This window comes from Suncus etruscus, chromosome 6 (assembly GCF_024139225.1).
Source record: "Suncus etruscus isolate mSunEtr1 chromosome 6, mSunEtr1.pri.cur, whole genome shotgun sequence".
Classification (NCBI taxonomy): Eukaryota; Metazoa; Chordata; class Mammalia; order Eulipotyphla; family Soricidae; genus Suncus; species Suncus etruscus.
In genome coordinates this window covers 57,833,600-57,861,434 of record NC_064853.1, presented here as the reverse complement: position 1 = coordinate 57,861,434, position 27,835 = coordinate 57,833,600, and the positions used below count along the sequence as shown (strand labels likewise).

Sequence of the window (27,835 nt, the reverse complement as noted above, 5' to 3'; positions counted from 1 at the left end):
TTGACTTGCAGAGGCCTCATCCCTTCCTGAGAACAGTATGTGTCTCTGATGGGAAGCAACAGGCTTACACATATATGTAGCAAAAGCTGGACAATTTTAATTTAGAGATTATACGAGTCTGTATTTCCCCCCTGAGATTCACTGCACAAAGTTCTATCTTTCATTTGATTGAGCCCTGGAATTCCTTAAGTATAATAGTTATTTTATTGTTGTTGTTTTAGGCCACACGGAGTATGCTCAGGAGTAGTGCCCCTGGGTAGGCACTCAGAAATTGCTCATGGCTAGAGGGATCATATGGGACACTGGGAACCGAACCGAGGTCCATCCTGGGTCAGTCGTGTGCAAGGCAAATACCCTACCACTGTGCTATCACTCCAGCCCCTATACTAGCTAATTTTTTTTTTTTTTTGGTTTTTGGGCCACACCCGTTTGACGCTCAGGGGTTACTCCTGGCTATGCACTCAGAAATCGCCCCTGGCTTGGGGGGACCATATGGGATGCCGGGGGATCGAACCGCGGTCCTTCCTTGGCTAGCGCTTGCAAGGCAGACACCTTACCTCCAGCGCCACCTACCCGGCCCCAATACTAGCTAATTTTTATAAATGATTTTGAGCTATGGCCTAAAAAGAGTTACCTTAAAGCAGTTTTGAACAGCCTTTTACTTTTTAAAATTAAAGACATAGAAAAATATACATTAACATTTCCATCTTAGCCATTTTAAAATGGTGTAGAGCCCTGTAGAAGTGTTGTGTAACAATGGCCACTATGTTCATACATTTTTTTTTACCTTGCAGATCTCTACCATTAAAGAAATACTCCCAGGGCTTTGCATATTGAATACCTGGATTATTATTTTTTTGGGAGATCATACTTGGCAGTGCTTAGGGTTTACTTCTGGTTCTGAGCTCAGAAAGCACTCCTGCCAGGCACGGGGGTGGGGGATCATATGGATGCTGGGGATCAAACCTGGGCCCATCCTGGGTTGGCCACGTGCAAGGAAACACCCTATTACTGTGCTATCTCTCTGTCCCCTGAATACCTAGCTGGCTTAGATCCTGTTCACTACACCTCTGGAGTGAACCTTGAACCTGGAGCCTGGAATACACTTTGAGCACCACCAAGATATGGCCAACAACAAAACAAAACAGGAAAGAATAACTTTCTCTTCTCCCTTTCTGCCAGGCCTGGAAACCTTCTTATTAAGCTTGATTTGGGCAAGCTCATTGTTTTGCCATTAGCTATATTAACTGCAATCTTTTTGTACAATCACTTCAACAAATGAAAATTTCTTTTCCATAGAGCAGGGGTCTCAAACTCAATTTACCTGGGGGCCGCAGAAGGCAAAGTCGGAGTGAGGCAGGGCCACATAAGGGATTTCGCTTACCGAATATTCGCAATAAAAAAATCACATTAGTAAGAAAAAAAATCACAAAAAATTGCATTAAACATTTGCATACCCCGAATGGAACTGCTCGGGGTATGCGAATGTTTAATGCGATTTTTTTCTTACTAATGCAATTTTTATTGCGATTATTTGGTAAGCGAATAATTGCAAATACTGCGATATTTGAAGGCCGGCCGTGGGCCACAAAATGTTGTACGGAGGGCTGTAAACGGCCCGCGGGCCGCGAGTTTGATACCCCTGCCTTAGAGAGATGAGCATTTTTTTTTTTTAATATGAGAATTTTGGGTACTGTTATGTTTTTTATACAGCATTGACATGACCACATACTTTGGGTCTTTGTTCCTGGCATTGATGTTGCTGGTATATTACATTGATCAGTTGATAAACCAACCACAAATTCCTAGGAAAAACTCACTTGCTCATAGTACATAATATTTTACATATTACTGAGATTGACCTTCTAGTAATATTGATGGTTTTTGTTCCAGCATTCCAAGAAATGTTAGTCAGTTTTTTATTGTAATATTGTGATATGATCATGTTTAGGAAATATTCAAATAAATAAAGAAGTTGAATAGCACATTTCCTTTAAACATTTAATTGACCTGAGTTGTTTTTGTTTTGGCAACTGTGAATAATATTGTTATAAGAAAATATCTTCAAGATCTTTCTTTCAATTCTTTTGAAAGATACACAAAGGCAAAGTTGCAAGCCCATACAGTAGCTCCAACTTCACTTTTTTTAAGAGAAATAAAACTTTTATAGTGACTGCCCCATTTATGTACCCAGACATGGTGCTGATAGGCTCCAATTTGCCCACATCTACTCCAGCACTGGTTTTAAAGTAATATTTTCATTTAAGACTCATGTAATAAGGTATAAAATGAGACTAGCTACAAAACCTAAACAAAGGTGTTCTCCAACTTCCTCTTTTCCTAAACCTCTTCGTTTGGTATGTAAAAGCCCACCTGGAGTACTTGACCTTCCCCCTCCTGGTATGGGGATGCGTTTGAATAAAGAAAATAGAAGTTTTGACTTTTGGCTTGGGCAGATGGAGGACATGGCAGAGAGAGGCCTTGAAGTGAAAAGCAGACCGACTTCACTGACTTTCCTGACGACTAGGTGTATTCTTTCTTCGCCTCTACTCTGCTTCATCAGACCTGTCCATTTAAGGGGTTAGAAACATAGCATTGGGGGTGAGCTCACAACCTGTGGATTTTTATTTTATAATAAGGTCATATTTTTTATAAAGTCATATTTTTGAATATTAATTCAGTTGTGTTGGGTGGTCCATAGTTCAAGGCTATTCTGAGACTCTTCTTGGACACTAACACAGCATAGGCAAATGACAACCCTTCCACCAGGAAGATGGAATGACTACAACAGGCTTTTTGTTCCTAGGAAAGAAGATAATATAAAGACAGAATCCTGCTCAGACATGAAGGGAAGTGGAAAGAGAACCCCTGCACATCTTTGAAGGGTAGGAAGAGGAAGAACCCTTTTTTCTAAGGGTTGGGATTGAGATGGGAGTGAAAAATATTGAAAATATTAAGATAGAAGGGTTCTTAGTTACAAAGCAGAATGTGCTGGTAAATGTTGAGTAATCAGTTCTTTAAGAGGAAAATTTTTGTAGTCCTTTCCAGTTTGCCAGGTGTAAAATACTCACATCACAACTGATGTAATGTAGTGAACACAGAGCTGAGAAAAAGCTACTTGACAGCACATCACAGCTTGGTCAGTCATTCCCCTCCAGAGATGATTGTTAATAATCTCAACAGAGGTGGTGGTTAAATATAGTACAATAACTTGTTTTTATTTTTTATTATCTTTTTTCCAGTATAACTAATTGTAGATTTATGAAAGTGAAGTTTTAGTAGCAGCTGACTCAAAGAATATCATCTATCAAAAGTTAAGATTGTACTTATGAGCCAGCTGCAGTGCACCCAGTGAACTATGCATCCTAGTGAATTGAATGCAGAAAGACAGTGTATCATTACTGAAGGAAGTGGTTGCAGACTTGAGATAGATATTTCTGCTCCAGGTTCCCCAGATATTGAGGGAGGAGGAAAACAATGAATTTTAAAATGGAAGTGTAGAGGGGATTGTGGACCAGCAAAGGCCTGAGGTCCTTAAAAGAGGCATCCATGTGCAGGGACTTCATAGCTGCAGGGATTAAATGGCAGTTAAATGGTGGGTTTGGGAGTGAATGCCATCATAACTCACCTCGTTACATGGCCAACCTTTATTCAGTCATCACCTTCCAGGAAGAAAACACCAGGTAGTCATTGTACAGTGGTACGCATAAAAGACACAGAGCACTATTGTTCATGTCTGAACCTGGGACTGTTTCCCTCTATTTCCATTCTTACAAGATCATATGTAGTCTGCTCCCAGACCCCATTTTGAAGAGAAGTAAGAGGGAAGGAAAGAAATCCAAAGAATGGGCATTAATCCCAGAAGTTTCAGAAGTTGTTACCACCACCACCACCACCACCACCACCACCACCACCACCACCACCACCACCACCACCACCACTACTACTACTACTACTACTGTTTTGAGGCACATGCTGCAGTGTCCAGGGTTTACTCCTGGCTTTGCACGCAGGGATCACTCTTGACGGCTCCAGAAACCATATTGGGTGTCCAGAATTGAACCAGGAATAGCCATGCGCAAGGCAAATGTCCTACTTACTGTACTATTACTCTGGCCTCATCTACCAAAGATATTTAATATCTAAAAAGAGACTAAATTTGGAGGTAATCATGATTCTGTAAATTAATACACTTAAAATTTACTTTTCTTTCCCCTATTTTCCTGCCTGATAAGCCTTTGTAAGAGAGATCAATTAATTGAAAGAAATAAAACACAGCAAGTTTTTTGCATCTTAGGCATTGGAAAAATAGGTGTCCCTGTATATTTCTCTACCTATTCTTCAGTTGTTGATTGCCATGCCATCAAAAAGCAAACTAAATTAAGGCATCATTAACATGATAATAAGTAGGTTTGGGACTGTAGCCAGGTCCTGTTCTTTTGATTTATTCTTAACATGAATAAGGGTAATGAGTGGGATTCTGGAGGGTACTAAGGGTGCTGAGTTGGTACAGTAAATGAGGTCACTAGGTTGACACATAGTGGACAGAATCCCAGATAGAGCCCTTAATCTAATAAAAGGGAGACTGAATAACTTCACATTTTCTTGAGTGTCCACTGAAGTAGAACTTTAATGCTCATGGAAATTAGATGACCTAAAAATGGCTGGAGAATAGCTGAAGTCTTCAAATTTAAATTGTAATAGTCAATTAGTTTTACTTTAAAAATATTTTTATTCTGAAAATAAATTTTCCACAATAATGCAATTAGTTCTAAAAATGAGCTCTTGATCTGGCTTGTCAATAAATGACAATGGAACCATTTAAGGCAAAGTTTACTTATTTATCTTCATTTCTGAATGGAAAGAAAGTACTAGGCCTCAACTACTCATTAAGGTTAACAAAATGTTGGGAAAGCTCCTTTTTTCCTTTTGTCAGTATACTGTGAAGGAATTTACAGTACTGTGCTATTTTATAGTAAGCCACCTTTGCTTCTCACTTACTTAATAAACCCACTTTAAAATGTGAAAGCACACAATAAAGCTTTATGCATTTATTAAAATATACACATTTTGGTAAATTTAGAATCTTCCTTTAGTATCTTGATAAATCAACATATTGTCAACAACAGTCATTTGAAAATAAAACACATTCCATAACATAACTTCATATTTTTTCTTTCTCCATGATATACTACACTATTGTACAGTGCACAAATGAGAATTAAAAATCACAAAACGAACAAATTTTAACAAATACATCAATTTCATAACCCCCAAAAAAGACAAGCATAACATGACACTAGAAATTACCATCTTCCAAAAAGTAAGTTGTACTTTTTCAAGGACCAAATGAAAAAAGAAACAAATTAGTAAAATTTACAAGCTGCATTTATAGCTTTGGATATGAATGAAACAGTAACACATTGTTTCCACAGTGAGAAAAGCTGAAGTGTTGATTCTTGGTGTTATATGGTGTAACTACATAGGATGAGGACAATAGCTCTTTTCTTAAACACTTGCATCCTCTTCTTTCAGCCCCTACAGTTGAGGTATTTATGCTCCATCATGGCATTAATAGGGTTTTTGCTTTGGAAGGAGGGCTTTCTACTTCCCAGGCAATACTTTCTGATATATTTATTGCTGACTGCTAAGACTAATCAATAGGAGATGTGCAAGGACAGCTTCCTCACCCAAATATCAGTATGAACACAATCCCTCAAAATCTGCAGTTCTTGGCAAATTCACACAACACAGTAATTACCTTTAATCAATGTTACCAATGTCAATGTCAGGAAAGGAAAATTGGGAAAGAAGAACAGTCACCAAAGGAAAAAAATAGACTGCCCCTATCAACTAGTTTTCATTTTTCTTTCCTTGCACTTTTTTGCAGAGAGTAAGAAATTAGAACTACTTGCTTTCAGAAGTCTCTGAGTTTAAAAGCTGTCTCTGTGGAAGTCTTATATGAGTTTTATAATTCCATGCATGGAGAATACTGTTGAATGATTCCTAACACTATTGTAAGTTGATACTGCAGACTATATGTTCACTTTTTATGGATTTCAAAACTTCCACTAATCCCTTTTGGATTTAAAGTTCTGGAAAAGAAAAAGACCATTTCCTTAGAGAAGTAATTCTGGCAAAAGCCAATTGCCTAGATAATTCAGCATGGTGCGTATGCCACTAAAGCCAAGCAAGAAGAAAGCAGTTTGGAAAGCAAGATGCTCCTGCGGAGGATAAAAGACACCAAAGAGCTTACAATAACCTCACCTATTAGAGAAAATAAAAATACACATAGGATTCACAATTATTTACATGGGACTTATAGCAACCCATACTGCTCTAATGGGTTCACAGTAAACTGCTTAATCAAACAGTCAAGTCAAATAGTGTTTCTGGTTACTACTTTTAGGGGAAGGTTGCTTCTGTACCTGTACGTTTTTTTTTTTTTTTTGTGTGTGTGTAAGGGGTGTCACATTTTATCACCTTTGGTGGTGCTTGGGAAAATCATATGTGGTGCCAGGGATCAAACCAGGTTCAGGCATGTGCAAGGCAAGCACCTTACCCCTTGTACTATCTCTCAGACCTCTGTATCTGTGTTAAGGCCAAATACTGGTTTTTCTTTCTCAGATCTGGCCACCCCTTGGTTCTAGCATCTCTCAATCTTCAGGACTTGATTGGGATCTAGTAGACAACATCTTTGGTACCAGAGAGGTACTTGTTTTTTTTTTGTGTGTGTGTGTGTGTGTGGTTTTTGGGTCACACCTGGCAGTGCTCAGGAGAAACTCCTGGCTCCATGCTCAGAAATTGCTCCTGGCAGGCACAGGGGACCATATGGGAAGCTGCATTCGAACTGATGACCTTCTGCATGAAAGGCAAACGCCTTACCTCCGGCCCCAGAGGTACTTGTTTAAAAGAGAAATTGAGGCTCTGTGAAAGTTTGGGGTAGAAATACTTGACATATTTAGTTCCAAAGGATTCAATGATATGCTAAGCCCTGGTGGTGAAATCAGGAGTGCTAAGATACCTTTGTTGTTCCCTCCTTGTTGCTGAATAAACTCAGCATCTCTGAATTGCTTCCTAAAGGCTCACCTAAAGGCTCACAGCCAAGAGCAACTGCAGCTATGGAACCACATATATTTTCTGATTTTTAAATTTCTACACAGCAAGACATTCTCATCAGAATTATGAAAGTCAGTGAAACTGTGGTTAACTTTCAACCATATAATCTAATGAAAGAGGAACAGCAATATTTTTCTAATCTTTCAGGATGAACCTCAAATTCCCCTAGCTTCTATTAACACATCGAGGAGAGGTCATCAGCCTCTGATATGGTAGGCCTCTGATAGGTAGTGTGTCATTAAACTTATCCACCCATCTCAAAACATAGCCAAGACATTTCTTTGGAGTTGTTTATACTCTTTTCCAGTAGACCCTGTTCGACTCAGGTTTCGGAGAAGGATGGGTCATTAATATAAACATTTAAATTTATTTATAAAATGCCATCATAACCATTATGTAGATGTTTGATTAGCAATTAGTTTATAACTAAGAAGTAGAATTCGGTATTTAACGTATTTCTAATTATTTCATTACTTTTTCTAGGTCAAAATGGTCTTTGCTCTCAAATAAAATCTTGAACTACAATTTTCTGTTTAGACTGAATATGAAAAGTTGTTACATTTTCTATTTAAACTTATTGTTGAAAACAATAAAACATCTGCAAATAATTTGGTATTGTCTCTTAATACATTAACTACCTCTACTTCTAGGTTTAAATAAAACTAGATGTAGGACTCAAAGGGAGAATAACATATTACTTTAATTCCCGATATTTCATCTTTAAATCTATTAAATTAGCTTGGATCATGTGTATAGTTTGTATCTTTCTTCCATAGGCAGGTAAACCACTGTTCCAGCATCTTAAGTTCCAACTTTGCCTGGTTTTTACCTTCGTCAGTTCTCCAATGCTACATCTCTCATAGAGAGATGGCCAGCTAAGCCTTACACTTGTGTGTGTGTCCTAACCTATCTTCTCAATATTGTTTCTTACTGTTCCATATAGATTACAAACTCCAGTCAAAATAGCTCCTTATATTCCCTTTAAAGAGGCACAGTATGAATGATTACTCAGAATACAGTGCTTAGTTAGCCATAAACTAAAACCTACTCTTGCTAATTATCCACTTGGCCTTTCTTCAGAATCTATCTGACAAAATTCTATTCATTTTCCAAGTCTTAACAGAAGGACCATATTCTCTTTTGCCGTTTCAGTAGAAAAGGTCTTTACCACATTGAATTCTAATAGCACACTAACTGTTTTTTTTATCATGTCACTTTCACTATTGTTATTTATTTGTCTATTCTATTTCCCACTTTCTTATGCTATAGCACATAACAGACACTTAACAAAAATGGTTGAGTAAATAACATTTAATTTATCCTCATCTGTTCATCCATCCATCTATCCACCCATTCATCCTTCCATCCATTTGTCCATCCATTCATACACCCATCTGTCTGTCTATCTGTCCATTCACCCATCTGTTTGTCCATCTGTCCATTCACCCATCTGTCTGTCCATCTGTCCATTCACCCATCCATTCATCCATCCATCCATCCATCCATCCATCCATCCATCCATCTATCCATCCATCTATCCACTCAATATTCTTGTAAAAAATATGCCAGGCAAATTTATACTTGAAGCCTATTTTAGGTTTCAATAATTTATGTTATTGAAATCTTTGCCCACATGTAGAAAGACTTGTTCTTAACACTGAGGAGTTCATCTTCCTTTCATTATCACCAATTCTATCATTTTTTTCACCCGCCCCAATTTTGTCATTTTTAAAATTGCTCATATGATAGCAAAGTTAGCAATAAAAAAAACTTTGCAATATAAGCATGTTTTCAGCCTTGTTTTGTCCTATATATTTTCATTTTCCTCAAGATTCTATTTTTTTGGTACATAATTATCTTAACGGTCACGTGGAATCCTTTTGATATGAAACAGAATCAATATAGTACAACTTAAAAAAAATGAGGCAATTGACTCCTAGTCATTAATCCATAAAATGAAAACTTACATGAAGAGCTTTTGTACTGTAGAATAGCCAATGAAGAGCAAATCTCTTGATTCCATACGCTAAGCTTTACTTAATTTATGAGGTGTTCTTAGTTTTAATATGACTCCACAAATGTGGTCATAAGAAAATAATTAGAGGGGCTGAAGCAATAGTACAGTGGATAATACATTTTCCTTATATAAGGCATATCTGGGTACCATCCCAGGCATCTCATATAGTCCCCCTGAGCACTGCTGGACTCAAAAGAAACAAAAACAAAAATTAATTAGAAACCACTAATACAGTTATTCTAGTGATTGTTGGTACTTGAAAGTTTACTATAAAATCTCAGATTATTTTATAAAAATTGGGAAGCAAGGAAAATCATGTCTACCTTTAAAGTTTTCCCCATTATATTGATTATTTAAAAATGAAAATTGCTAAGAAGATATATTATCAATTTTGGAAAAATAAAAACAACATACACACTACTGGTTGGGAAAATTACTCTTAAATAGTGGTACATAGGATTTGTTTGAAATCTCTACCCATAGTACTTACCAAAACACACTGCAGAAACTTTGTATATCTAACCCACTCTAGTTACTTTAATACTTTTATCTTCCTAGTATAAGGAGACTCACCCATGTGAAGATTTTATTATTTGCATTTATAGTTGTCTTTGAACACATCTACCATAAATTAAGACAGATACCTCACTTCATGTATCATAAATTTAACAGATTGTTTATAAGTTAGACAGATTTGTTCAGATCTAAAACCAGTTTAAAACATCATCTTAGCAAACATTTCTGAATAATTAATCAGCAATAAAACTCCAAGGGTGCATTTCAGAGATCATGTACACTGGCTTATGGTTAAACTTAGAAAAGAGAATACATGATTTTACCACTTTTTTTTTTAAAATTAAATGACAAAGAAACCCCAGAAAATCATAGTTCTAAATAATTACTACAAGAGAAAAGAAGTTCTGGAAAACAGTAGGAATTTGATTTTTAATGGCATATGTTGGATATGAATGTGACATGCAATTTACTTGAAATAATATTAAAATAATAGAATCAGTGGATATTTTGTTTGTTTGTTTGTTTTTTTTGGGCCACACCCGGTGGTGTCCAGGTTTTACTCCTGGCTATCTGCTCAGAAATAGCTCCTGGCAGGCACAGGGGACCATATGGGATGCCGGGATTTGAACCAGCCACCTAGGTCCTGGATTGGCTGCTTGCAAGGCAAATGCCGCTGTGCTATCTCTCGGGCCCGATATTTTAATTATTTTAATTGTTTACTAATGCCCAGTAAATCAGCTACGAGGACTTGTCATGTTTTGAAGCTTTGCCTTTATCAGGTTACAAGTCCTGTTCATTCTCTGGGCTGTGAACAGATGTTATACTTCTTTGCATTCCTTAATATTGGGCACTTGGTACATTTCCAACCACCGAGTTAATAAAACAAGAATTTTTCCTCTTCTTGCAAATATAAAACATGTTAAGATGGTATAAGACTTAATCTTTAAGAAAGACTGAACCTAAACACCAGCCAATACAATCTAGAAAGCTTTGGCATGGTATAAATCTAGGAGATAAAGAATGAGCTAGAGATTTGTTGTTTCACTTCTTTCAGGACATGCTCACAACAACAAATTGTGCCTTCACAACATGCATATCCATCTTAATGCCATCCTGGGAACCCCTGGCACCCAAGAATAGACTTTATAGACACAATATTTTCCCCTTGTTGCAAATATTCCCATCTAGTTTGTGACAACATTCCTCTAGGAGTTCCACTTGTGGGCCAGATTTCCACCTTACCAGGTAGACATTTCTTTGGGCTTTGGTGAAGCTGCTCTGGGAAATAACTAACAGTTAAAAATACATGTCTATCAGTAAGTCATTCCACAGAAGAATGTTTGAAAATGAAATGGGAGCTCATGGAATGCAATGACCTAAGTAGCTGCACTTCAGCACTTTTGTTTTCTGAATAGTGTCAATCAACCAAGTGATTGTATACCTCAAAAAAATGACAGAATTTGTCATCTAGAAATATGAAATAGAATTTGTAATGCTATCTCAGTGCTGGTTCACTTATCCTTATAAAGATTTTTATCTCAGCAATGAAACAAATGGCCTACTTCTTTAAGACATACTAGTACTATGAAGTCATGCTTCAGCTTTGTCCCTCTCAGCTTATTAACTAGATCTTCCATTCTGGTAGATAAAAAAGCATGTCAAAGAATTAACTTCTGCTAGTGCCTTCTTGGCAACAGATGATTCCTTTTGTTCTAGGCATTTAAATGAGCACTGGTGGTGGTTTTTTTACCACATTTTTTGGCCACAGCCAGAGATGCTCAGAGGTTAGTCCTGGCTTTGCACTCAGGAATTACTCATGGCAGGCTTGGAGTAACATATAAGATGCTGGGATCAAACCTGGGTCAGCCACATGCAAGGCAAACACCCTACTTGCTGTGCTATTGCTCTGGCTTCTTAGAACATATTTTATGTCAGCATGACTCCTTTATGATGAAGCTAAAACTTCAGAAATGGTCTCAGACTCCCTGACCTTTGCTGCATTCTGAAGTTAGGGTTTGGAGACTATGATAGCCTTGCTGAATAAAAAGAAGCTGTGTCTCCATAAATTTGTTTCTGTGAGCTTTTTGGGACAAAGAACTGCTTTCTGAAGAAGTTACAATTTTCACCCGGCCCTCCTGGCCCAGAGATCTTGGCCCCCTAAGATCAGAGCTTTTCCCTCCAGGTTGCCAGGATAGATCTGCTGCCTTGCCCACACATACCTACTTTGACATCTCTCCAGGAGGAGCTGTGGTCCTTAATGTGGTCCAGCAAGTTTGCCCCTTGTTTCTTGGGGTTTCAATAGGAAGCAAAGAGGTTCAACCAGCAAAGAAAGAGGCCAACCAAACATTTGTTGCCCTCAGTTTGATGGTTGTACTCAAGATAAAATTTCTAGTTGTCTTTTGCTAAATTTTTATATAAGGGGACCAGTAATGGGACCCAGGTTAAACCCTTCCACAAACTATTCTGAAGAACAAAATGAACAGATGACAGACTAGGACTAGGAACTGACATTGGGGAAGGCAGGATTTTTGAAATGAAAACCAAAAAAGTGTTTTCACCTCCTAGCCCACAGGTTAAGTTACTGAAAAGAATTCACCATTTCTAGCCTTTCTTTTGAGAGAGCCCTTACTCTGGAGAGTAATCTAACTCATCATTTGCAATCAGGGTCTCTGAGTTCTGTTTGTGTTTGCTTTTGCTCTTTGCTTTGCTACTTGTCCGGGTATTTGCCTTTGCATCTGACATCTGTTGGTAATAGAAGCCTTTGTCCTCAGATGGCCCACCCCAGTTTTCCTGGCTCTCACCCTCGGTGGCATAAGAGAAACCCTCTTCCACTGAGAAGGGGTCATCGACGTCATAGCGCTGGTACATGCTTTGGTGAAGGACCTCTTCCCGAGCACTTATTTCCAGGGTGCTGTTCCAGATGCCGTACCCAAAGTAAATGAGCATACCTGTGGGTGGGGAAGGAAGAGGAAGGCACAAGTAAATAAGAAGTGGTTTTGGGGTCCATGGGACTTGGGGAGGTTCATTCTCAATTGTGAAAGCTGAGCTCCCTGTTGATGTGTTTTCTTTTGTCTGCACAGTTTTTAGTTTTTTATTAATATATTTACTTAAGCACCATGATTACAAACATGTTTGTAATTGGGTTTCGGTCATAAAAAAGCACACCCCTTTCACCAGTGCAACCTTCCACCACCAATGACCTCCATCTCCCTCCTCAACACCTTCTGCCTGTCTTCGAGATAAGCATTCTATTTCTCTCACTCACTACCATTGTCACGATAGTTGTTAGTGTAGTTATTTCTCTAACTGCACTCATCACAAAGATTGTGGTAAGCTTTATATTGTGGGCTGGTCCTTCCAGCTCTCATCTCTATTGTCACTGGGTATTATTACCATACTTTCTTTTGTTTTTTCTTATTTAGGGGTTGCACCTGGATCTATACTCAGGAATCACTCCTGGTGGTGCTCAGAGGAACTGACTATGGGAAACTAGGCATTGAGCCTGGGTCAGAGACAGGCAAGGCAAGTGCCTTACTGGCTGTACTATTGTTTCCACTCGGAAGTGGTCTTTCTAAGTTTAGAGTTCTCCCTATTTTGTCTCAGATGATCTCTTTGTTCCTTCCTCAATCCCCCCAGTGAAATAAACTTTCCAGAAGCCAAAGTCAGCAGAGATTTATTGTCTTAATTGGTAATAAATCCTAGAGTTAATCATTTGCAGATGTAGCTATTGCATCTCAAATAGCTGCTTTATTTTTTCTGAAGTGTGTTTCTTGTCTGGACTTGGGTAGTCAAGGGAGACAGTTATTATCCTTGTAAAGAACAAGACATCAAATGGAATCTCTTTTAAAGGGACCTGAATGCCACTTCTTTGAGGATGTTTCTAATGTTTGATAACTCAGAATAATTTCAGATCCAGGAATACCCCTCTTTTTGCCTTTTAAAAAAACCAGGCAGGCACAAAATTTTGCTTCATTTCCTGCTATATATGTATGTACACATACACATAAATTTCCCTCTTTGATCCCTTTTTCATAGCCATTTATAAGCAAGTTTATTACTTATTGAATTTAATGACATTTTTTCCTCTTTTTTTTTTTGGTGTTTGGGTCATACTGGGCTTTGCTCAGGGGTTCCTCCTCACTCAATGCTCAGAAATCGCCCCTGGCAGGCTCGGGGACCATATGGGATGCAGGGATTTGAATCACCATCCTTCTGCATGGAAGGCAAATGCTCTACCTCCATGCTATCTCTCCGGCCCCTTTATTTCCTCTTTTAACTTGCCTCTAAAGCTCCTCTCCTCTGCCTCTACTAAGTTTATCATTGAAATATTGGTTTATCATTTATTTATATTTTTGGTTTTGGGTCACACCCAACCATGGCCCAGGCTCTACACTCAGGAATCTCCCCTGGTGGACACAGGGACCATATGGGATGCTAGGAATCAAATATGGGTCAGCTGCATGTATAGCAAGCACCCTACCTGCTATACTATCTCTTGGCCCCAAATTTGACATTTATTCTGACAGGCTTTATCCTGACCCCATGAGGTATTGAGGTTCAAGGATATTGATAGTTATGGGAATTCATGAAGGGGCAGGGGTGATCCCTCATAGAGAGTTAGAGCTGAAAAAAAACTATAGATCACCCATCTGTTTGAGTATGTCTTCTTAGAGAAAAAACATCAGAGACTGGGAAAGATGGCCCTACCTGAAAGATGCTGAAGGGGCATCTCATAGGTATGAAGAAAAGGGGGTGTGAATTGCATCCATCACACTTCCTCTACATCCCACCCCAAACTGATTTCTAGACCCTGTTTATGTAGGAAGAGGTTAGACATACACTAGTTCTTTGACCCTGGAGGAAACTCCTGGTGTGTGTGTGTGTGTGTGTGTGTGTGTGTGTGTGTGTGTGTGTGTGTGTGTATGTGTGTGTATATCCAAGATCTCTGGGTATTTCTAAAAGCTGCCCATGGAGACCTGCCATATAGATACTCATTGATATTTTAACCATTGACTTTGAGCTACTTCTAGTACAAAGAAATGTCACTTAGTTTTCAAAAACTACATTTTCAGTATGAGTGCTGTTGGAAATCAAGAGGTGACTATAACTGCTATCCAATGTAATAAATAGTCTGCTTGGGTAAAGGCATTATTCCAGCTCTTGGGGATTCTTCTGCATTTCTTTTTTGCTCTGACCTTCTGGTCAATTCAGGAAAGTGGTGTGAGGCAGAGAAGGGGTGAGGAATGGAGGTAGGGGACAAAAGAAACAGAGGGGGGAGAGAGAGAGAGACATGTCCTACCATCTGTCACACATAAACAAGGGCTTTGTGTTGGAGCTGTAAACAGAGCTGCTTGCTAAAAGCCTCCTGTGTGGAAACAGGGTGTTTTGTTTCTTCTGATTTTTGCAGTTGGCTGAGGGAACCAAGCATGAGGTAGTTTCTGAACTATCTGTGGGGTTTCTGGGAATCCTGAATCATCTAAACTTCACACAACACCTTGGGGTGCTGAGATCCTATAATGAGGAATTGGAGTACATTTTCAACCAAGGAGTGAGGGATGTTAAACAAATGTGATTTTGTTTAGAATTCTGGAAGAGGTGTGTGTGTGTGTGTGTGTGTGTGTGTGTGTGTGTGTGTGTGTGTGTGTGTGTGTGTGTGATTCTGTGCATTTCATGGGCAAGAAACTGAAGTCTTGGGCAAAAGAATGATTATTCACAGTAATATTGTTAAAGGTTAGACTGGTGACCTTTAGACTATCCATGCCAGAAGCCATGCTATTTCCCCCTTTACACAGAGTGGATATGAACTACAGACTAAGTAAGATTTTGCTTCACTTTATTTTTGGATAATTTTAAATGATCTATCTTTTTCTATATAAATTATATATCTATATAAATTATTATCTTTTTCTATATAAAAGTTGAGAGACTAGCACAGTTACTATACACATGCCCGAATTTTTCTTGCATCCTCTCCTGGGCCCTTTCTTTACATTACTTTGTAACTAATCCTTTTTATAATGTTTCATCTGTATATATTTCAGTATGTATATCTAAAATAGACTAATGAAAAACATAATTTAGGGGCTATAGAGGTAGTACAGCTGGTAGAATGCATGCTTTGTACCCTGAGCACAGAGCCAGGAATAAGCCTGGAGCAATGCTGAGTATGGTCCCCAAACAAAACAAAATCCAAAACAAAAATAACCATAACTTAATATTACCACATCTATAAACTATCACTGTCTGCTCAGAAATAGCTCCTGGCAGGCACGGGGGACCATATGGGACACCGGGATTCGAACCAACCACCTTTGGTCCTGGATCGGCTGCTTGCAAGACAAACGCCGCTGTGCTATCTCTCCGGGCCCCTATCAGTAGCTTTTTTAATAGTATCTGATAGCTATAGGAATATTAAAGGCCAAAAAATTTAAAATTTCCCCATCTATCAGGCATGTGGGGAAACATCACAGTATAAAAATAAGTTCTTATACCAATGATGCTCTTGTTGTTCAAAATAGTTTTGAGGAAATATTATTTAAATTGTCTCTGGGACTGGCATCAAATTCTGGCATAAATTCTTACAGATGAAAAAGTTTGAGTGGGGCCCAACCGTGAGAAATTGTGAGTGCTGCCTGTGTGTGCCTGTCTCCTATCCTGTCGCATGAACCTCTTGGGAATGGGCCGAAAAGAGGCTCCAGCAGAGCATGGCTGCTCCGCTTCGCTACACGGCTGTGCGCTCTTTCTAAGGAAACATTGAAACAAGAAGAAAAAATCACACTAAGAACCGTGCTGGAGGCTGAAGTCTGCTGAACTCTGATGCCAGCACCCCTATCTGCCTGTCTTCTGTGCTGTGCTCCATTATCGGCCTGATTTCATCCTGTGTGTGGCTCATCTGTGGACGGCTCACCTTCCCTAGAGCTTTCCCTGGAGGTGAGTTTACAAGCCCAGAAAGGGGAAGCCGCTGAACTCTGCTGGAACTCAGATGCCAGCACCCCTATCTGCCTGTCTTCTGTGCTGTGCTCCATTTTGGCCTGATTTTACCTGTGTGTGGCTCATCTGTGGAAGGCTCGCCTTCCCTAAAGCCTTCCCTGGAGCTGAGCTTACACGCCCAGAAAGGGGAAACCACTGAACTCTGCTGGAACTCAGATGCCAGCACCCCTATCTGCCTGTATTCTGTGCTGTGCTCCATTTTCAGCCTGATTTCATCCTGTGTGTGGCTCATCTGAGGATGGCTCGCCTTCCCCTGGAGCCGTCCCTGGAGGTGAGTTTACAAGCCCAGAAAGGGTGGAGCCAGAGGAGCACGGCTGCTCCACTTTGGTTCCTGGCCGCGCACATCATTTAGCCAATGAATATAACCACAACATGTAGAAAAACCCACAATACAAGTGTGACAATGGGGAAACAATGCAGGCCAGTGCCAGACATAGAGAATGACGATGGCAACTCTGATGACTTGAACATGACCAAACAACTAATCAGTCTCTCAGATAAGGAGTTTTAGAGTCGCAATATGGAAGATGTTCAAAGAACTCAAAGAAAGTATAGAAGAGAACACTAATAAGAATCAAGAGAATATGAAGATAGAAATTAGAAAACTCCAAACTGAAATTTTAGGTCAAATAACAGGTCTGAAAATATTCAGTAGATGAATTGAAGAAAAACATGGTTGAGCTTTCCCATGGGTTAACAGCAGCTGAGGATATAATTAGTACACTGGAAGATGAGGTGAATAACAATTCCATACAGCAGAAGAAATTGGAAAAAAGCCTTAAAGCAAATGATCAAAAAATGGAAAAATTACTCAAAGAATGGGAACAGATGAAAATAGAAGTCTATGATAAGCTCAACAGAAACAACTTAAGAATCACTGGAGTCCCAGAGACCCAGAAAGAAAATCTCCAGGAAGAGTCAACGGTCAAGAACATCATTAAAGACAAACTATCAGAGCTAATGAATACATGCGATCAAATCCTGCATGCCCAAAGAGTACCAACTAAAAGAGACCCCAGAAAAAACACCCCAAGACACATCCTAGTTACAATGACGAAGCCCACAGATAGAGACAGAATTCTGAAAGCAGTAAGATTGAAAAGAGAAATTACATTCAAGGGAACATCCTTGAGATTTACTGCAGACCTGTCACCCTGGAAACACTCAAGGCCAGAGGGCAGTGGTGGGACATAGTGACAAAACTCAATGAAATAAATGCTTCGCCTAGAATACTGCACCCAGCAAAACTCACTTTCAGGTTTGAAGGAACAATACATGGTTTCATAGACAAACAACAGCTCAGAAACTTTACAGACTCAAAACCATTCTTAAAAGAAAAACTGAACGGCCTACTTTAAGACAAGACTGATCAACAGACACACCAAACTTCGATATAAAGATGGCACCAACTCCCAGGACAATTCTTTCTCTCAATGTCAATGGACTAAACGCACCAGTTAAGAGACACAGAGTGGCTAAATGGATCAAAAAACTCAATCCAACCTTCTGCTGCCTACAAGAAACGCACCTGAATAGTCAGAACAAACATAGACTCAAAATAAAAGGCTGGAGGAAAATCATCCAAGCAAACAACACCCATAAAAAAGCTGGAGTGGCCATACTAATATCAGATGATGCAAACTTTATACTTAGGAAAGTTGTAAGGGACAAAAAGATGGACATTTTGTATTAATCAAGGGATACATACAGCAGGAAGAAATAACTCTCCTAAACATATATGCACCGAATGAAGGGCCAGCAAAATATTTAATAAAATTGTTGACAAATCTAAAAAATAATATTAATAACACCACAATAATTGTGGTAGACCTCAACACGGCATTGTTAACACTTGACAGGTCAACCAGACTGAAACCCAATAAGAATATACTAGACCTGAAAAGAGAAATGGAAGATAGAGGCCTAGTAGATATATACAGGACACTCCACCCCCAGAAGCCTGGATACACATTCTTCTCTAATGTACATGGGACATTCTAGCACATAAAACATACCTCCATAATGTCAAGAGGATAGAAATTTTGCAGGCTACCTTCGCTGACCACAAGGCCTTGAAATTATATGTGAACTACAAAGGGACACTAAAGAAAAACTTTAATACCTCGAAGTTAAACAGCCTAATTCTGAATAACCAGTGGGTCCGAGATGAAATCAAAGAGGAAATCAAAACCTTCCTAGAAACAAATGACAATGGAGACACAAACTATCAGAACCTATGGGACACAGCAAAAGCGGTACTGAGAGGAAAATTTATAGCTTTGCAAGCACACATCAGGAAAGAAGAAGGGGCATACCTGAATAGCTTAATGACGCAGCTCATAGAATTAGAAAGGACTCAACAAAAGGACCCCAAAATAGGGAGACAGAAGGAAATAACAAAGCTGAGAGCAGAAATCAATGAAGTGGAAACCCAAAAAACAATCCAAAAGATCAACAAAAGCAGAAGTTGGTTCTTTAAAAAAATAAACAAGATTGATAGACCACTGGCAAAACTAACAAAGAAAGAGAGAGAAACTTGATAACTCGTATTAGGACTGAAAAAGGAGAGATCACTACTAATATGGTAGAGATCCAAAGGGTAATCAGAAACTACTTTGAGAAACTCTATGCCACTAAAAATGAAAACCTGGAAGAAATGGATAAATTTTTGAACTCTTATAATCTTCCACAGTTGAATGAAGAGGATGTAGCATATCTAAACACCCCCATCACTATTGAGGAAATTAAGACAGTAATTAAATGTCTGCCCAAAAACAAAAGTCCAGGCCCAGATTGATTTACTAATGGATTTTTTCAAACCTTTCAAGAGAAACTTCTACCAATTCTGGCAAGACTCATTCATGAAAATGAAAAAACAGGAACACTTCCAAATAGCTTTTATGAAGACAACATCACCTTGATACCTAAACCAGACAGAGATGCTACCAAAAAAGAAAATTACAGACCAATTATCACTGATGAATACAGATGCAAAGATCCTCAACAAAATCCTGGCAAATAGGATTCAATGCCTCATTAAGAAGTTCATCCACTACGATTAAGTAGGTTTCATCCCAGGAATGCAAGGCTGGTTTAACATCCATAAATCTATCAACATAATACACAACATCAACAACAAGAAAAATAGAAATCACATGATCATATCAATAGACGCAGAGAAAGCATTTGATAAGGTCCAACATCCATTCTTTATCAAAACTCTCAGCAAGATGGGAATGGAAGGAACCTTTCTCAATATAATTAAGGCCATCTACCACAAGCCAGAGGCAAATATTGTCCTCAAGGGAGAAAAACTGAAAGCCTTTCCTCTAAATTCTGGCACAAGACAAGGCTGTCCTCTCTCAACACTCCTATTCAACATAGCACTGAAAGTACTTGCTATAGCGATTAGGCAAGAAAAAGATATCAAGGGAATCCAGATAGGAAAGCAAGAAGTCAAGCTCTCGCTGTTTGCAGATGACATCATATTCTACCTAGAAAACCCTAGTCTCTACGAAAAAGCTTCTAGAAACAATAAACTCATATAGCAAGGTGGCAGGCTACAAAATTAACACACAAAAATCAATGGCCTTTCTATACACCAATAGTAATAAGTTAGAAATGGACATTAAGAAAATAACCCCATTCACAATAGTGCCACACAAACTCAAATATCTTGGAATCAACTTGACTAAAAATGTGAAGGACCTATACAAAGAAAACTATAAAACTCTGCTCCAAGAAATAAGAGAGGACACACGGAAATGGAAGCACATACCCTGCTCATGGATTAGCAGGATTAACATAATTAAAATGGCAATATTCCCCAAAGCATTGTACAGATTTAATTTGATCCCTCTAAAGATACCCATGACATTCTTCAAAGAAGTGGACCAGGCACTCTTGAAATTGATATGAAACAATAAACCTTCTAGAATAGCTAAAGCAATCATTGGGAAAAAGAATATGGGAGGAATTACTTTCCCCAACTTTAAACTGTACTACAAAGCAATAGTTATCAAAACAGCATGGTATTGGAATAAAGACAGGCCCTCAGATCAGTGGAATAGGCTTGAATACTCTGAGAATGTTTCCCAAAAATACAATCACCTAATTTTCGATAAAGGAGCAAGAAATCCTAAATGGAGCAAAGAAAGCGGTGGTGTTGGCACAACTGGCTAGCCACTTGCAAAAAATTGAACTTAGACCCCCAGCTAACATCATGTATGAAGGTTAAATCCAAATGGATGAAAGACCTCTATATCAGACCCAAAACCATAAAATATATAGAACAACACAAAGGTAAAACACTCCAGGACATTGAGACTAAAGTCATCTTCAAAGAGGAAACTGCACTCTCCAAGCAAGTGAAAGCAGAGATTAACAGATGGGAATATATTAAACTGAGAAGCTTCTGCACCTCAAAAGAAATAGTGCCCGGGATACAAGAGCCCCCCACTGAGTGGGAGAACCTATTCACTCAATACTCATCAGACAAGGGGCTAATCTCCAAAATATACAAGACACTGACAGAAATTTACAAGAAAAAAATCTAATCCCATCAAAAAATGGGGAGAAGAAATGGACAGACACTTTGACAAAGAAGAAATACAAATGGCCAAAAGACACATGAGAAAATGCTCCACATCACTAATCATCAGGGAGGTGCAAATCAAAACAACTATGAGGTACCACCTCACACCCCAGAGATTGGCACACATCACAAAGAAAGAGAATAAACAGTGTTGGCAGGGATGTGGAGAGAAAGGAACTCTTATCCACTGCTGGTGGGAATGCCGTCTAGTTCAACCTTTATGGAAAGCAATATGGAGATTCTTCCAAAAACTGGAACTCGAGCTCCCATATGACCCAGCTATACCACTCCTAGGAATATACCCTAGAAATACAAAAATACAATACAAAAATCCCTTTCTTATGCCAATATTCATTGCAGCACTATTTACCATAGCAAGACTCTGGAAACAGCCAAGATACCCTTCAACAGATGAATGGCTAAAGAAACAGTGGTCCATATACACAATGGAATATTATGCAGGTGTCAGGAGAGATGAAGTCATGAAATTCTCCTATACATGGATGTACATGGAATCTATTATGCTGAGTGAAATATGTCAGAGAGAGAGAAAAATGCAGAATGGTCTCACTCATCTATGGGTTTTAAGAAAAATGAAAGACATTCTTACAATAACAACGTTCAGACATGAAAGGAAAAGAGCTGAAAGTAATAGATCACCTCATAAAGCTCACCACAAAGAGTGATGAGTTTAGTTAAAGAAATAACTACATTTTGAACTATCCTAATAATGAGAATGTACGAGGGAGATTTGAAAGCCTGTCTAGAGTACAGGTGGGTGTTGGGTGGGTAGGAGGGAGATTTGGGACATTGGTGATGGGAATGTTGCATTGGTGATGGGTGGTGTTCTTTACATGACTGAAACCCAAACACAATCATGTATGTAATAAAGTTGTTTAAATGAAAAAATAATAAAAAAAATAAAAAGTTTAATTTTTGAGAACAAATTTGACTTTTGGCATTAGTCAGAAGCCATTTGAAAATAGCCTCCAAATAAGATGGTCAGTGATAAACAATGCTATTTATTGTATTTACATACTGTATTTTATTGCTTTTTGAAAACTTAGATTCATTGCTTTATAAGTTATACATATTTTCTTCTGTTTGTTTGTTTATTTTTTGGATCATACTCAGCTGAGCTTACGGGTTACTCCTGGCTCTCTGATCAGGGATCACTACAGGTGGTGCTCATGGGAACCTATAAGTGCTGGGGACGAACCAGGGTCAACCATGTTCAAGTCAAGCTCTCACTCACCCACGTACTATCTCTCTGGCTCCTGAATGCACATTTTATGTTTGTAATAAAAAAAAAAAATACAAGTGCGGGGCCAGAGAGGTGGCGCTAGAGTAAGGTGTCTGCCTTGTAAGCGCTAGCGTAGGACGGACCTCGATTCCATCTTCTGGCGTCCCATATGGTCCCCCCAAGCCAGGAGCGATTTCTGAGCTCATAGTCAGGAGTAACCCCTGAGCATCAAACGGGTGTGGCCCAAAAAACAAAAACAAACAAAAAAAGAGAGCAGTGGGGTGTTTGTCTTGCACACAGCAGACTCAGGACCCAGGGTGGTTCTATTCCCAGCACCCCATATGGTCCCCTGAGCCTGCCAGGGGCGATTTCTGAGTGCAGATCCAGGAGTGACCCCTGAGCATCACTGGGTGTGAACCAAAAACAAAAAACAAAAAAGAAAGAAAAATATAATTAATTTATAAATTAATCACTTACTAAATTAAGTGATTAATATAAATAAATTAATATTTATAATTAATTATAAATAGTAATTATACATTATAAAATAACTTATTTGTTCAGAAATAAATAAAATAAAAGGTAGTGGCAATGATTTTCATTAAAGGCTATTTGCAGGGAATGGGAAAAAACCAAATAGAGTCTTCTGTCTTTTCTAGACAGAAGTTCCTTGACAGAATTTGCCTGTTAAAAGTTCCCTCACAGGATGAGAAATCATGCGTTTAGCGATCAAAAGTACTCTATCTAATAGATGCTTTTTGAGCTTAAAAGCCCTTTACAAAAAAGCACTTCAGGGACTAGAGTAGACACTGTAGCACGTGGGGCATTTGTCTTGCATGCAGCTGACCTGGGTTTGATCTCTGGCATCCCATATTGTTCCCCTGAGCACTGACAGGAATGCAGGGGTGATTCATGAGGGAGGAGTAACCCCTGAGCATCACTGGGTGTGGCCCTGACACAAACAAACAAACAAACAAAGCACTTTCTTGTTCATGTTCTTCATCCCAGAGAAATCAAGAATGGTGCAGTTACAAACCTCATGCTGGAACACTAACCCAGGGTGCCTGGCCCTTCAGCCCCCACCCCCACCCCCTATGATTTCTGCATGTCAAGCCTGCCTTCAGATGCTGCATCAGCTGGCCAACATCTACTTAACTTGTGTTGATCCATCCTGTGTACATTAAGCAAATGGTCAGGGGTGGGGTAGAACTCCTGGATCCTACAGGAGAAAATCCAGAACAGAAACTCAACTCTGAAAAGAGGCTACCTGGCCTAGTGGCAGATCCTGACAGCAACTTTCTGACTTAATGGGCACCATCAAGTTGAGCAGTAGGACTTGATCTCTGTAGTCTTTGAGGAGCTGCTTGGCCTCAGAGGGCAGCTCTGTGCTCAGGTAGGGGATGGAGACACCTGACCTCAGACTGGGTGGAGCTTTACTTTCCTGGGGTGCACTTTCCAGCAGGAAGCCCTGCCAGCTACAGATAACTGAGCCACTTTGTTATGCCCAGAGACCTTTATTTTCACTACTTTGAGATAATTTTTCCAAAACAGACATTTGCCAATCCAGAGAAGACTAGAAAATAATGAGACAGTCTCCTCTTGACCCACCATAGTCCATATTAACTCTAGCTTTTCCTGACTATTTAAAAGTACACCAGCATAAACTCTGTGGGTTGTAACGACAATTTTGTTTAAGATGATATGACCAAAAGAGCAGGTTTAGGATGGAATTGGGAGAGAGGAGATTCTCTCCTTGGCCCAACAACTGATATAACACAAAGGCAAATTTATGCCTCAATTTTTCTTCTATGAAGTGGTGCTAGGGATTGATAATTTTTTGAGGGGTATAAGGCCCATGAAAAAGAATGAAATCTTATTAAATAATATTAAATAATCTAGTAATCCATGATAAGTGAATTAAATTGGGGAATAAAAGATAAATACTGTGCAGTTCCACCCATCGAAGAAGCACATAAAATTATTCTTAGGCTCAAAAATATATGGTTGTTACTTGAGAATAGGAGTAGGAGTAGGAGAAAAAAATAGGAGTCAATCTGATAATAGTGAATGATAATCAGTGGGTAATGAATGTGGTGAGGTATCTATATATATGTAGGTGTATAGAAACACAAATCATGCATGAAGTTGTACCTCTTAAATTTGTATTTTGAACAAATGTTAAATAAATAAAAATTTAATTAAAAAAGAACTCCATAATCCAAGGTAGTAATTCTACTTTCAAACCCAAGGGAAGTAAATTCATGATGTTCTCCAAAAATATGTGTCAGAATGTTCTAAAGTACTCCATTTGTAACAATCCCAATCTAGGAACAAACCAAAAAATGCACACAGGCACTAAAATGGATAGTTTTATAAAGGTTTACTGAAACAATGCAAGGTATCTAGATGCCAAGGACAATGAACAAACTGAAACTGCAAGAAAAACATAGATGAATCTCATACAGTTAGCCTTGAGGGAAAGGAGCTTGATGCCCAGTGCTGTCTTAGGGAATCAAGTCTGACCAAGGCTATCCACTCTCTCTCTCCAGCTAACCACCTAAGATGGTCCTCTCTTGTTTCTATCATTCAGAAGGGGAGTCAGTATCTAATGATGGGTGCAAAGTTGTAGTCGTTCTCCCCACCTCCCTCTCCCACTGAACCCTTCTCTGTCAAGCACTCTGTCAAGTGCCAGCAGGCAGCATTTTTTTCTTTTTTGTATATCCCCTCTCCCCACCACCCCATTCTGCTTCCTGCTTGTTGCCTCCTCATCACAGCCATTGTGCTTTTCCTTACTTTTTTTTTTAAATACTTGCTTAAACACCGTAGATACAAGTTATTTTCCCAGTTACAAAATGGTTTATAAAGTCTCTGTCATACAGGCACAAACATCACCAGTGCACAGAAAACATTTAATTTTTTTAAACTTTGATTCATTGATTCACTGGCACACTCCGGGGCCACTCCTGGCCGTGCACTCAGAAATCACCCCTGGCAGGCTGGGGACCATATGGGATGGCAGGAATCAAACCAGGTCCCTCCCGGGTCAGTCGCTTGCAAGGCAAATGCCCTACCGCTGTGTCTACTCTCTTCCGGCCCTGTAAATTTAAACCTTGCCTAGTTTCAATCAGAACAGACCCCATAGACTTGCAATAAGAGGACCACAGTACTAAAGTACTCAGAGCTAAAATATTGACAGAACCAGTGTGTCCTCCTGCATGAAGTTATTGCACACCCAGCAAAGTGCCAACATTTCCGAAAAACAAACAAACAAAAACAAAACAAAAAACACCCTGGTTGAGAAATCTCACCAACTGCTTAACCAAGTGTTTTCTACTAAAACTATCTGTTCTGAAACTTGCCCCATGTAGCAACCTCTCTCTGCTTTCACACTAATGCTTAGCTTCAAAACTAGTTATAATCCGAACCACTCAGACTGCACCCTCTCCCTCTACCCCTTCCAAAGGAAGGGAAGAACGATCATCAATGGCAAAAGGCAGTCGCAGAAGCGACACCAAGAGCCGGCTTCAAGCTCCGGAGAGGACGCTCTGACTCCTCCTCGTGGCTTCGGGTGCTCTACACGATCAGAGAAACTTCTCTAGTAACATACCATAGAAATGATCCCTGAAAGTATAGTCTTTTTTTCCTTACTCTTTTGAGCCGAACTTTGAGGTTGAAGGATCCAGTAGTTTTATTCCCTGCCTACAAAAAAATATTGCAAATCGGGGCCGAAGAGATAGCATGGAGGCAGGGCATTTGCCTTGCATGCAGGACAGTGGTTTGAATCCCGGCATCCCATATGGTCCCCCTATCCTTCCAGGAAAGATTTCTGAGCATAGAGCCAGGAGTAACCTCTGAGCACTGCTGGGTGTGAACCCCCACACAAAAATATTGCAAACCAACCCTTGAGACATGCTATCTCTGGTCCCAATGCACAGTTTCTTTCCTTCTTTCATTCATCATGGAGGCTGCTTTGGGCCAATTTCCTGCAGGATTTCAGGTGATAGCTCAGGTAAAGACTAAAGTGTGCCCTCTCTTTGTAAAGTTTATGTTTTCATACAGAATTTATGAGACCCAGTATCCACATCACTGTTTGTTTATAAAATTTATACACAAGAACTTGCTTTTTCAAAGAGATTGAAAAAATTCCTATGGAAAACTTAAGGAAAGAGTTGGTTTAACAGATTTCTAATAAATTCTAGTAACAATTTATAATAAAGGCCCAGAGACATGAGTATGTCTAAGAGATGCCCTGGAAAATATCATTGTGTGTGTTCTTATTTGTCTCTTTTAGTTTCATATTTCTTTTTGGTTTCTGGGCCACACCCAGCAGTGCTCAGGGGTTACTCCTGGCTCTGCACTCAGAAATTGCCCCTGGCAGGCTTGGGGGACTATATTGGATGCTGAGAGTTAAATCGGGGTCCGACACTGTCAGCTGTGTGCAAAGCAAATGCCCTACTGCTGTGCTATCTTTCCGGCAAGTTTCATATATATATTTAGTTTCATATTTCTTAATGACTCTGCCCAACCCTTTGAGACACTCTTTTTTGAAAACTGCATAAGCTAAGACTTAGCACAGGAATGTGAAGGAGGTTTTGTGCTAATTTTTATTGAGCTTATTCAACATTTGCTACTTTTATTATTTCTCTTGTCTGAAAGAAAAGAAAGAAGAGTTGTTTCCCAAATCCTGTTGAGACTTGTACCTTATGATTTAAAGTCCTGTTCCTTTTGAAGGTCAAACACTTCACAAAACATTTCAACAAAAAATGCTGTAATTAAGATTCATTTAGAGAAGATTGGATAAAAATATGTGTCTAGGATGATTACTAAGTTATGACTCATCATCATCCATGTACATCTTCTTTCAAAAAGTATTTGGTGTTTCATAAGAAGCTGCATTTAAAAATATCTCTACTGTTCTTCCTAGGGAACCTATAATTTTATAGAGAGGTGAAGAAGAAAAACCTGACATTTGTGAGGCTTAGATGTTTAGAGATGAGGTACTTATTTATTCTATAAGATACTTAAATATTTAAGGGGTTGAAGTAATAACACAGCAGTAGGCTTTTGCCTTGTACACTGCCAATCCAGGACAGACCCAGGTTCGATTCCTGGCATCCCATAAGGTCTCCCAATCCTGCCATGAACAATTTATGAGTGCAGAGCCTGGATTAACCCCTGAGCACCACTGGTTATGGCCCAAAAACTAAAAAAAAAAAAAATTAAAAAAATTTTAATATTTATAATCCATCTTGGGGTTGTAGGATAAATGTTCTATATATGTAAATATTTGTTTTTGAAATGAACAGTTGTTAATTGTTAAATGTCTTAGTAATTAAAATATCTGTCTCACTAGCAA

At 39.0% G+C, this 27,835-nt stretch overlaps 1 protein-coding gene and 1 non-coding gene across 2 annotated transcripts in view; both read right to left on the bottom strand.

Annotated features, from left to right (window-relative positions):
* Positions 1 to 12,195: 12,195 nt before the first annotated feature.
* Positions 12,196 to 27,835, bottom strand: part of SLC7A14 (solute carrier family 7 member 14) — a 60,817-nt gene continuing 45,177 nt past the window's right edge. Inside the window, exon 7 of the mRNA XM_049774447.1 lies at positions 12,196 to 12,600. Coding sequence (XP_049630404.1) covers positions 12,278 to 12,600 — 323 coding nt within the window. The 3' untranslated portion in view covers positions 12,196 to 12,277. The remainder of the gene's footprint in view (positions 12,601 to 27,835) is intronic.
* Positions 25,903 to 26,116, bottom strand: LOC126012793 (small nucleolar RNA U3). Its single transcript, XR_007497168.1, has one exon. It is a non-coding gene; the product is annotated as a small nucleolar RNA U3 (small nucleolar RNA).